The sequence below is a fragment of the Neodiprion lecontei genome, chromosome 2 (genome assembly GCF_021901455.1).
Source record: "Neodiprion lecontei isolate iyNeoLeco1 chromosome 2, iyNeoLeco1.1, whole genome shotgun sequence".
In the NCBI taxonomy this organism is placed as follows: Eukaryota; Metazoa; Arthropoda; class Insecta; order Hymenoptera; family Diprionidae; genus Neodiprion; species Neodiprion lecontei.
In genome coordinates, this window is record NC_060261.1 from 33250424 (window position 1) to 33262748 (window position 12325).

A 12325-nucleotide genomic window follows, 5' to 3' on the forward strand; every position below is an offset into this window, starting at 1 on the left:
TTATTGCCTTCTTCTCTCCTCGCCGTGCCGTAGAAACTTCCCTGAGACGCAAAGCCGTGCGAATTGGGACCAGCGCCTTCTTTACCAGGCCATTGGTTGACTCGCGGAGGTGGGGGATCAGGGGAGGGGCAGGAAGGCTTGGAAGTACTGATTTATGGGAGATGGCAAACATTGAACCAATCTATTAGAATTACTCGTCCGTGTAGTTGGAACTGAACCACCCAAGCTGATATATGTTAGCCGGACGAGAATCACCCCGCAGAAAGTGAGAGAGAAGAAAGAAACGAGTGAGAAAGGGAGAAAGAGAGAGAGAGAGAGAGAGAGAGAGAAAGAGTAAGATGAAGCTAGAGACCTAGAAAGACTTTATGCAGGACAGTTGCCTAGCCTCGAACTGATATCTTTATTCCTTTCACCGGCCTTCTGCAGTCCCTACTTTATTCTACTTGCTTCTTAAGATAAATCGAATTCTTCGTTTTCGTTCCTTTTTCTTCATTTTTTTTATTCTTTTATTTTTTTATTTCTTTAAAATCTCTTCCCTCTATTCTTTTTATTTTTCACTCTTGGGAGTGTTTTTTAAACAGCCCACAGAGGAGTGGGGTCACTTTTCTGGACGCCTCCTTTGCCGAATAGCCTACAGACCTACAACCTGCTCTCGTTCCTTATCGCTCGAAATCTATTTCTGGTCCTTTGCGCGGACTAGTCGGAAAAATATCGTTGACTCGGAAAGAGAGTTTACGAGGCAACTAGACATTTCGGAGATAGATCGTGTGGGGAGGGGAGGAGGAGATGGTGAGCGAGAAAGATGCGGACTCTCGATGAAATGAGAGAAGACCCGAAGAGAGAATGGAAAGAAATGAGAAAGATAGAGCGAAAACTCGCGCAAGCAGTAAAAGGCAAAGCGTAAAACCTGCTCGTAAAAATGCAGTAAACCATTGTACGCATCGTCCGTGTTCGTCGAGTGGACGCGAGAGCGAATGGGGTATGTGGGGTACAAGGAAATACCTTACGAATACAGAAAAGTTTACTTCATCCCCGGAAACGAAACGAAATGAAACGAAACGAAACGACAGTGAGAAAATGAGGAAAAGGAGGATGAATTTTGATTGTCCCATCGAACTGCCAAACTTTACTATACGGACTCCGGCAGCGTGTCGCGGAGAGCTACTCGAAGCCGGCCGGTATTTCAACCGAGATTTAAATCCACCGTGAATAAAAATAGTTCTCGGAAGTTTGAGGAAAGAGAGGAGGAAGAGAGAGAGAGAGAAAGTAAGCGAATGGAATGAAAGAAAGGGGAATTTTGGCAGCCTGGGTAGTCCGGGGCTAAGAGGAAGCGGATCTCGAGCACCTCAGCCTTGGCTTGATTGAATGGAAACGGTGGCTGCGGGGAAGGGTGGAAGGGTGAATTAGAGAAGGAGAGAGAATGGATTTCGTAGCAAACCATGATGATTGTGGTGGTCCATTAGAGTGCCAGCGTAGGCCTTTCCGCGTGTTCGTTCGTTAGCTCCTCCACAGAATATATACGGTATTATATTTATATATGTTGTACATTTGGCAAAAGTTTCGACGAGTTTTTCAAAGTCACTGAATTGATTAATCGTCGAAAAGAACTTCGAGGAGGAAATCATCGAGAGTTTTCACTTTCTAAATTTTCTTCAAAACTCTCCAGAATTTTCAGAATCGAATACAATTAAGTGTTCGTTAATATATGTCCACGGAAATCAGAAACGCAATCAAAATCGTATGGTGAATAATGTTTTTTGGTATTATGAACCACGTGTTACACCTTAATCGAAGATGATTAAAATTATTTCGGACACTGCGTCTCTTGGCGATGAATTTAAACAATCTGAGATGTGTATATTTTGTTCCGCCTGTAATGAAATCTACTTCGAATGAAGCAGGAATAAAAGTATCTGCTAACTGTAACATACATATCCATAAAGCGAATGAAATTCAGCGTCGAATAGCCATTAAATCGGTTGACGAAGAAAATATTTTTCTCGAGCAAAAGTTGAGCCAGTGTCATTTAGGAATATGTGAAGTTTCGCTATTCAATAAAGAATATTTCCTGAACTTTTTCGATGATTCGATAAATCCTAAAACTTCTTCCGAGTTCCTCAAAAGTCTGTAATAATTTTGCCGTTCTAAAACCAAGCGAGTAACAAACCCTTGAATATAATATGAAAGCGTTACGCGACCAAGTTTTTAGTCTCTACCTATTTCCCGACTTTCCAAACAAGATGCAACTTCATTATTAATCAGATAACTTAGATCTCCGCGGATCCAATTAACAAAATCGTGTTTAATTGGATTCACCGGGCTTAGAGAAAAAGCCTTAAAAGATCAGCCTAATCAGAAACCAGGGTATACGAGCTCGAGTAATTATGTTTTCTAGTAGAAACGAGAGTAAAAATGAAAGAATCGAGGAAAAAGGAAATACAGAAAAACATAATTGGATCTGGATTATGCCGAAGAGATTACAGGTTCGAAAAGTGACGAAATAGCGTAGAATAATCGATTTCCTTACGACTTTCAAACTTCGAAATTTACTCGTTTTCGTATTATTTTTAACTAAAGCAAATCGCGAAAAATGAGCAACCGTTTGCGGGATTTTTAAAGCTGATCGATCGATCGCAGGGCGTAAATTTTATATACGTGTATTTCGAGAAAAAAGAAAGAGGAGAAAAAGAAAAAGAAAAAACACCCAAAAGAACCTAGACGTGTCTGCGAACGTTCAATATCCGCAACTTACAATAGCAATTTAGAACGTCTGTCATGTCTGCCCCATCCGGTCTAAATATTCCCGAGTGCCTTCCAGCTCGGCTATCTCCGCCTCCCTGCACTCTCATGTACTCGCATACATATATGTAAAGGCATATAAACCTTGGCTGTACATATCCAAAGATGCGCGTGTACGTCGCTGGATTCGCGCATGTTGTCGACGCTTGGCGATGGGGGAAATTTCTTCTCGTGTAATAAAAGGTGAAAAAGTGTTGCCGATATTTTCAAGATTTTCCGAAAGAAAAAAATAATTGCAAGCGTCGTTATATGTACGTCCGATTTTTCTACATTCTTTTTTATATTCGAAAGAACAGCTGCGAGAGGATAATCTAATTTTACACGAATCACGTATCTGAATCTTTACATAGATACGAAGATACACAGATCTTATAGGTATGTACGTATAAAACGGAAGCCCGTGTTGTATTCGCTAGGCATAGGTAGTTGATTCCAATCTGATATCGCCGCCGCGTGTTCCTAGCATATTGTCCAAAAATAGAAAAGAATCGTATAAGATAGAATTGCGCCGCGACGTAGAATCGTAAACGTGAAAGAAGCACTGCCTCCTTTTTTCTCTGTATAAATTTTCTCCTTCTCTCTCTCTACATTTTCGTGTTTTTTTTTTTCTCTCTTTTCTCCGAACGTTTACGCTTCTGTACTCTTCCTCTTTCTCTTTTGTCCAACGTTGGGCAATAAACTAATTCGTCGATTGATGAATCAATCTTTTTCGCCAATGAGACTTTAGCAGAAAGAATAGATACGTCCTAAAGACCAAGAAATAAACAACTCGCTCCTTTGAGGCTACATTTGAAAAATCTTTATACAAATTCGAAAATACGATTACCTATATTATTATACTGTGGTATCCAGCAATTAACGATAGATGGAGAATATTGTCTACAGTATACGTCTAAGCAGGTACAAAGATGCTTAATGAAGAGAAAAAACGGTAAGCAAGGTAATAATCAATAAACTTGTATACATAAGTATATGTATACATAGGTATATAGGATAGAAGACGGCCTCGTAACTGAGCGCAATTGTTTCCAAACGAAGCGCGGAATTCAATCCCTGGGCATGTCTTTTCGATTCCCCCGGGTGCTAATCATAAAAGGAGTCCCTCATTTCTTTCTGCTCGGCGAAAGGAATAAGGAGCAAAATGAAGGCGGGTAGATACATACTGTACGAAAGAAAAATACGGAAGAGAAGAAAAAATTTGAAAGAAAAGAAAAAACAAGAATGGAACGGAGTATAAATATAATAGTAACAACGATGACGTGAAAAAGAAAAGTAACCGTTTCACAACCGCGATTTATGATTGAACGAACGATTCCACGAGTTCATTTCGTGCATCTCCAACGTATTAAACATTCCTGAACTTGGGAGTGGCCATATTTCTTTTCTTCTTCCGCTCTTTGTATTGGTAAGATCGAAAAAGGCGCTGCACCGTTGACTCCGCATCCCCTCGTTGAACGATAGGGGTGGTGAGGGGTAAGAAAATAGTTGGAAGAAGAAAATAAGAAAAAAAAAAAAGAAATAGGGAAAGAAAAGGGAACCGATCGGAAATTCTGAAAAGTCTTATACACACAGACCCGAGTAGGTGCGCGCCGACAGAACTGGTATATTCGTATCGGAGAATTAGAAACTGGGATATTCGTGTGGAGAGTGACGATACTTGTTTTCAACGAATTGAAAAAGCATGTTTTCCCCGTGTTTGCCAACGTTCTTTTTCCAACAGGCGCCCGCGAGGCAGATAAAGAAAGATACGGAAGGCCGGAGAGACGAAGGAAGAGAAAGACGGAAAGAGAGTTTCTGCTCGCACGAATCGACCGTTGAGATTTATAAGAGCCGCAAGTGGCGTGGGCCTCGCGTTAGGAAAAAATAGAGGGTGAATTGACGTAGTTGGAATGACTTGAGGGGGTGGAGAGGAGAGGAGAGGAGCGGAGAGGCGAGGTAAAGGAAACGGAAAGGAAAAGGAAAAGGGAAAGTAAAAGGAAAGAAAAGGAGAGCCGAGTATACTGGGGGTGGGTGGAGGAACGGTCGGGGGTGGCGGTGGAGCGCCGGGGGCAAGTGAGGGCAGATCAATGCGGACATGTGCGGGGAATTGCACGGGCATCGATCCCAGGACCCTCAGGAAGCTTGGAAGCCTTCTCTCTCCTGCCTCTCTCTCCCTGGACTCCAGGCTAGTCAGTTTACGCCTCCTTGCCCCCCGACTTACCGAAACTCCTTCTCGCCGCAACGCAAACTGCCATTTCGCACTCCCGGAATCCGGGATCCTGGATCGTCCGCGTATGCGCGCACATGTCGATAAAAATCCAGTCCTCTTTAACGCCAACCTTCATATCGAATAATTACAGTCCTCCGTAGATCCTCCCGACGTCGACGGGCATTCGGAGCGTCTGCAGGTGGACGACGGTGGTTAGATAAGGAAGGAGGCGAGGGGTGGGGGGGTGAAGAAGTCTCCGACGCGTGAAATTGCACGTAGAGGTAGATGGATGAGCGTTATTCCTCGAGGATGTTACCGGAATTTTCTACGCGACGGTGCAGCCGGATGAGGAATAGAGCAAGGAAGAGGGAGCAGAGGGGGCAGAGGTGACAGGGAGTGACGGGAAGTGACGGAAATGGCAGGACGAAGGGAGACAGAGGAGCGCCGGTAAGAAAAGTGAAAGGTCAAAGGGCGCGTCAGTTGTTGGACCACGTCGGCGTCCCCCTGGAGAACCGACTGATATAAAAAGGTTAGAAGCTTTTACGCGAGAGAATGGACCGCGAAACCTTTCCCTTAAGTTCCCGGTGATCCGGGCCGGGTATGGTACAAGGACGTCTCGAGATTACCACTATCATTCACCGAAAGTGGAGAACGAGGATAGCAGGGACAAACCTTGGAGGCGAGGAAAACTATCAATCGGACCATTTTTTACTCCAAATTGTTCGGAAGAGGGATTCAATCGAACTTGCAAAGCTCTTCAGCGATGCGACGGCTGAGACGGGATGAACGCTACTCGCCTATATAGAGGATGATCCCGTCGCGGAAGTGAGCAAAATAAACACCGCGGCATTGACGGATCCCGGGCGACACCGTCAGCTGGGGCAGTGAACTCGCAAGTGCCGTTAAAGAGCCCTTCTCGCGATCCGGGAACTTCGCCGCTCGCCATTCCCGCGGTCGGATCCTAATTCCTCGTCGAGTAGATTCTTACTCCCAGATTGAGGATCCTGAGAGCGATCCTCGCTGCTCGGTTACTTTCAAACTCCGCGACTACCGCTTCGAAGAGGCACGGGTCGATAGGCCGCGTTTCAAACGGTTTGAAAACAACCCCTCCTCCCGGGGTAACAAGAAAGCGCTGCGGCGTTGCTGTCGTCACGCAATATTTCACTGCATTTCCCGGATCGAGGTTACGGGGGAGAGGCCTGAGGAATCGATGTAATGGCCGGAAGTAAGTGCCGACGTAATTTAACAAAGCGGGGAAAACTAGTACGCGGGATTTCGGGAAGGAGAACGCAACGGATGAAGGAAATCGGGATCGATCGAGGAACGGAGAGAAAGATAGAAAGAGAGAAAGATGGGTAGAGAGGAAGGGAGTGCGCCGAAAGTGGAGCTCGGATAAGACCTGGGAGGTCACGTGATAAGGAATGCCTCGAGGGTTAAGGACCCGCACGACACGTGTGTCCTGGGCAACTATCCCCTTAATCTTGCCCCCTCCCCCACCCCCCCCCCCCCCACTCCTTTCGCCTCCCTTCGCCTACCGTTTTCCTCTCTTCCTGCATGGCCCGGCTCCCTAATATCCCTTCGACTCCGCGTCCAGCCGCCAGCCAAAAAAGAGGGCGATCTTCCTCGGCTATATTACTTTCCTCGACAAATGACAATTGTAATTCGCCTCTGATCCACGACCATTACTCTCCACGCCCAACGGCGTCGGGAGGGGTTAGAAAAGACAAGATAGGCGTCTCGACTAGATTCTACGGCGTACCTGCGCCTGCAATGTCGTACCTACACCTACACCGTGCCGAGTTTCATCCACCCACGGTTTACGTCTGTATAGAAATCCGGGAAACGAGGGATTACCGGATGAAATTTGGAGAAGTCAGGAGCGAGGGAGAATGAGAGACGGCTTCAACGTTCCAAATCAAGATCCGTATGCGACTTTACTACACCCACAACGACTGTCTACCCATATTATACATATAGAGTTATATATACATGTATACATAGTTATATACAGATATATAAGCATCGTGTGTCAAAGGTGTCGGCACGTTCAGAAGAGGCCACGCCAAAGGTTGGCTCGTTAAATATTTGACGACTCGACCGGGCTCCTCGCGTAGGAAGGTTGCGATGGTCCAGCGGAGGTAAGATATAAAGTAAAAAGTGGAAAAAAAAAGATAAGAAAAGAACGAGAGAAGGCAGGCAAAAAGGTAAAGGAGAGCGAAGGAGAGAGAAACAAATAAGGGAGGCAAAGGGACGGGCGAAAGTAAGACGTACACGTGCTACGGACGCCCTGCCGCTTTCAACTTCCTTCTCGTTCTCCGAAATCGAGAAAAAGAGAAAGAAGGGGAGAAAGGGAGAAAGAGAGGAGAGAAAAGAAAAAAGAGAGATGCTCCACACGCACACACCCCGGGTATAAGGCGAGTCGTGTTATCCGTCGTAGTCACGCACGCACGCCGCGGTGTAACGACGAAGCGAAGCGAAACGACGGAACGGCGGCGGCGACAACGTCGCCAGGACTAATACAGAAGTATTTTTTCCCTCCCCCTCCCGATCCCCCAACCACCAACCCCCAATTTATCTCGCGTGTCCCGGGTTATTGCAGGGATGTCAGCGCACCGGTGCCAGCCGAACTTTCGGCAGCGATTCCTGAATTTTTGAGAAAGCCCACGCGGACGGGTGGGAGACCACCTAACTCGAGATATCCTGCACATTCGAAGCGATTCCCGGCTCGCCTTGGCCGATGTTGAGTGCACGGATCCTGCGGGATAACCATCTCGAGTAGACCGAAGGAAAACCGTTTCCTATCTCGATCGAATCTGAGTGATAGATGGCCTCTAATCTACGAAACGTAAATGTAATCGAAAGTTGGCCGCCACCGCCACCATCATCGTCCTGCATCAGGCAATGCCCTTACCCTAAGCCCCCGAAAGTAGGGCGAATGTAATGCCTTTTCAAGGATTTTCAAACGTGCAAGGAAATCCCACCGAGCCTTATCTCGATATCGATCAGTCTCCGGTCACTTTACCCGGTTGAACGCAAGAGCGAAAAAGAAGAAAAAAAAAAAAAAGCAACAAATGAACAACCGAGATAGAGATCTTTCACCTGGAAACGGTAAATTTCGAACGAACAGAGTTTTGGTCCTTTCGACAACGCGTTTTTCATTTTTACTTTTTGCTAGTTTCTTTTTTTTTTTTTTTTTTCTTTTTTATCTCTACAACGTATAGTGAATTTCTCGAAATTACAAACGACGCAAATCAACTGCTGACGAATAATTGTTGAGCTTTAGCTAACTTCCATGACAAGGCGTTGATAAAAACTTAACTTGCCCGCCGATAATGCATTTCGTGTGTTTGCGGAGAGAAGTCCGTTTCACGAAACGAGATATCACTGGGACCTTCCGTTTTTCGTTATCTCCGTCCGATCATCCCCGCCTCGTTATATGAATGACCGCACTCAGCATCTGACACTTTCGCTCTCGGTGTTACGCGGCGTTTCTGAGAATTTTCCAATCGACCGCGTGGCGCTTTGTACATAGGAGAAGGGAACCGCGAGATGGCGAATAGGAAAAAAAGAATAAAAATCAACCGATCAAGATCCGTACCATTTTCGCCACTTTTTTTAAAAAAATAGGTGAAAAAGAGAAAAAAAATAAACGTAAGGAAAAGAAACCAATTCTCACGTCATATGATCGAATCTTGAATAAAGGATTCGCCGCCGATCCGTGCCTCCAAAACTCGAACTGTGCAAGCAATGGGAATTCGGAAAAGTTGAAGTTATATGGGGACGTTCAATCTGAGCTGCGGAATCCGGAACAAACAGAAGTATATAGACGAGATTGACAACGCGGAGTGGCGCCGAGATGCGTTGTTAATAAAAGGAAGTAACAAAAAGAAAGAAAAAAAACGTAACAAAAAAAAAAAGAAAGAGAAAGAGAGAGAAAAAAGTTGGGCAGTTTAATTTTAAGGAGTATCTGGTTGCCGCTGCGGAGTTTCTTTGCCGATTTATCGAAGGGGCTTTTCCCCTCTCTTTATTTACCATGCTATTCCGAATGAAAACCGCCCTCGCAATCGGCGTCGTCATTTCCCACACATGCTTACGTAAGTATATAAATATATATATATATATGTATGTATGTATGTATAGAATACCGAGCAGAGTTCGTGCATCCAGCGGATTCCTTTAAAAAAAAAGTTTTTTTTTCAACCCCGGCATTATCTCGAAAGTTGGGCAATAGCGACGAGCAACGGCGGATGAAATAGAAAAAAAAAGAAAAGAAAAAAAAAAGAAAAAGAAGAAAAAAAGCGAGATAAAGCTACGTGCAGACGTATATCCGGGTTACACATGCAGGTCCAAAACACGCCATCGCATCCCCGGAAGTATAAGGTGAGCAGCAGCTTATCCGTCTCCACATCTACCGGCCATATACGTACCCATATATATGTATGCTTATTATACGGATGTTTTCTTTCCTATGTGTCAAAGTTGTTTCTTTTTTCTTACGTTCTTTCCTCTTTACTCAATCTTTGCGACCACACCCGCGCGGCCGTATGCATAAATACCAAGTTTCTCGTATTACGATCGCCAACTCGAACCTCGGTTGTACGTCAAGTCCTTTTCTTTACGATCCTTTCTTTCATCCGTTACACAAATATGCGGGAAACCGTCGTGGCTTGCACGGAAATCTTAGATCAGAATAATAATAATAATTATAATATGAAAGTAATGACAATAACGGCAAATAAAGTGGAATAATAAATAAGGAAAAGATAAAAGTTTCGTTTTCATCGACACCGCGATGCGTGAAAATGAAAAAGGGAACGTGACGAGTTGGGATCTGCGGCTGATACGGTTCTTACCCTTCCTACCTCCGCAAGTTTGTGTGATTACGCTGGAAACCGGAGAGTTTTCCTGATGGATAGGAAAGACTTGAGGTAGGTTCGAGTATTTTTTTTCTCTCTCCTTCTCTCTTTCTCTCTCTTTTACATTTTAACTGTTTTGCATCTCGTGTAGTGACTTGCGCTTGAGGAGACCTGGTCGCAGGGCGCGAGATAAATACCGCCCCCCCCCCCCCCCTCTCTCTCTCTCTATCTCTTTTTCTCTCCCTCGTTTTGCTCTCCTTTCACTTTCTCTACCTTCCTCGCTCTGCAGTCTCTCGTCTTTTTTTTCTCCTCTTTCTTTATCCTATCTAAATTCCCGTTTATTCTTCTTTCCCTTCTTTTTTTCCTTCGTTCTATACCTAGTAGACTTTTACGCTGATGGGAGAAAATAAGACGAGAACGAAGGGAGTGGTCAGATGGTAGGTAAAGGTAGGTGGATGAACGTGAGGGTGACGGGGGTGGGGAGGGATGGGAGGAGGGAAGGTCGGCCACACGTCGGACGCAGCGGCGCAGGATGGGGCGAGGGCGAGGGTGACGGGGGTGGAAAATGGAGGGTAAAGAAAAGGCGTAAGAACGGGTTTAGGGAACAAATGCGCGCAGTTCCGTTGCCGCTGCCACCGCCGCCTCCATTGCGCGACGACTTGAGTCCCCGCGACTCGAGGACGGCCCAAGGATCGAGGTAAGGGATGAAATGACAAAGAGGAGGGAAAAGAAATGAGGGTGGAGGGGAGAGGACCTGCAACTAGGGAGGAAAAGAGCCGAGGGTTGCTTTCCGGACTCGGATTCGAGATTGGATAAGGCAGCATAGTTTATTTTGTCACGAGTTTTCTACGCGCTAGAAGAGTGAGAGAGAGAGAGAGAGGGAGGGAGAGAGGGAGAGAGAGAAAAAAAGTAAAATAGGAAGGCAGGATAAGAGAAAATCCCTACAAACAAACCTCCCTTCGTGGTGACTTCTTGCTCCTTTGCGTGATCGAAAAAACGACAAGAGGCGGAGGAGGAAATATAACAATAACTGAAAGATGTAAAACAGAAAATAGGAAAAAATGGTTGGAAAACTAGAGAGAGAGAGAGAGAAGGAGAGGAAGGATAGAAAAAAGAAACGGACAAATGAAGAAAAATTTTATCCCCGCTGCGCCGGTACGGTGATATTGGGAGTGGATGAAACGAGAGAGTGGATCGAAGTGTATGGAATCAAAGAAGACGGAACAGAGCTAGCAGCTAGCTGTTGGTTGGGTACGCTAGGTCGGTTTATAGGGGTAAGAAGACGAGGAGTGAGAGAGAGAGAGGGTGGAGAGAGGGAGGGTGGGAGGGAGGGAGTGTGAGAGAGAGAATGGCGAATCGTAGAACTCGGAGGAGTGAGTGAGAGAAGGAGAAAGAGAGTAAGAGAAAAGGAGAGAGAGACGAAAGTGGTGGGTGCTGTTTGTCGAATCGTCGAGATCAATACGCGAGTACGATGTACGTCCGGTTGCAATCGGTTCATGAAAAGCTCGCCGCTCAATTCACAAGAATGTTACCGAAAACGGCCGGAAGTAGTTAAAACCGGAAGAACGAAAAAATATTTTAAGCAATACCAAACATTTGATTGTTAAATTTATTTTGGTGCATCCGATCAGGCGTTCGGTTACAAAACAGACAAACTGCAGTTGAAGTTTGTCGCATTACGTCATGTCCTCACGCCGGTGATTCATAACGTTATTTTTTTCTTTTTTAATGTGACGGAAAGAAATGAATTATCAGGAATGACTTACGCTCAACATTTGGCATTGCGTAAACAAAACGAAGCTACGAAACAAATCTCAAATTACTGCACTTTGTAGACTGACTTTTTTTTTCTCTCACTGCACGTTGGAGTTATAAAATTTTTGTCACATATACCTGCTGATTACAAAGGAACGAGTAATCAATTTTTTATCCGGGCATCGCGAAAGAAAAGATTAGGTCAATTTTTTTGGAAATTTGTCAAAAATAGTCAAGTATTCGAGAAAGTTGTGCTAGAAAGCTTATACAAAGACTCGAACGATAATTTTCCCAATCTCAAGTAAGATTCAAATTTATAATAACGTGTAATTGAATATTTCACCGATTTGGAAAATATAATTTTCTATAAAGTAGGATGGGTTATTTATTTAACCAGTGAAAATAAGAAGTTTAAAAAACAAATTACAAGAACGTAAATGGCAGTAGGAATGTACAATGAAAACCCACGAAATGATCTTGGAAAGTTTTTCCATTCAAGGTTAGAGAAACAAAAGAAGAAAAAAAAAAAATCCGGCACAATCACTAATGTAGTTGGCGGATTAAGGGTGTACACCCTATAACTCGTGGGTTCGATTGAAGCTCGCATTTCTGTCTGAGGGTCGTTTGGAGGGCGAGAAAAAGCGTTGCATGTCCGTCAGCACCTCCCACGTTGGATTAAAGAAGAATTCGATAGCGAGTTGGCGGGTTGGAGGGGGGAAGGACGGGG

At 44.7% G+C, this 12325-nt stretch overlaps 1 protein-coding gene across 14 annotated transcripts in view; it reads right to left on the reverse strand.

Annotated features, from left to right (window-relative positions):
• LOC107216754 (protein abrupt) overlaps window positions 1-12325 on the reverse strand; it is a 67997-nt gene that overhangs the window by 7155 nt on the left and 48517 nt on the right. Inside the window, exon 7 of one of the 14 annotated variants that reach the window (XM_046730327.1) lies at window positions 9464-9666. The exons of the other annotated variants lie outside the window; for them this stretch is intronic. Coding sequence (XP_046586283.1) covers window positions 9557-9666 — 110 coding nt within the window. The 3' untranslated portion in view covers window positions 9464-9556. Of the gene's footprint in view, window positions 1-9463; window positions 9667-12325 lie in introns of those variants that run through there. 14 annotated transcript variants of the gene reach the window in all.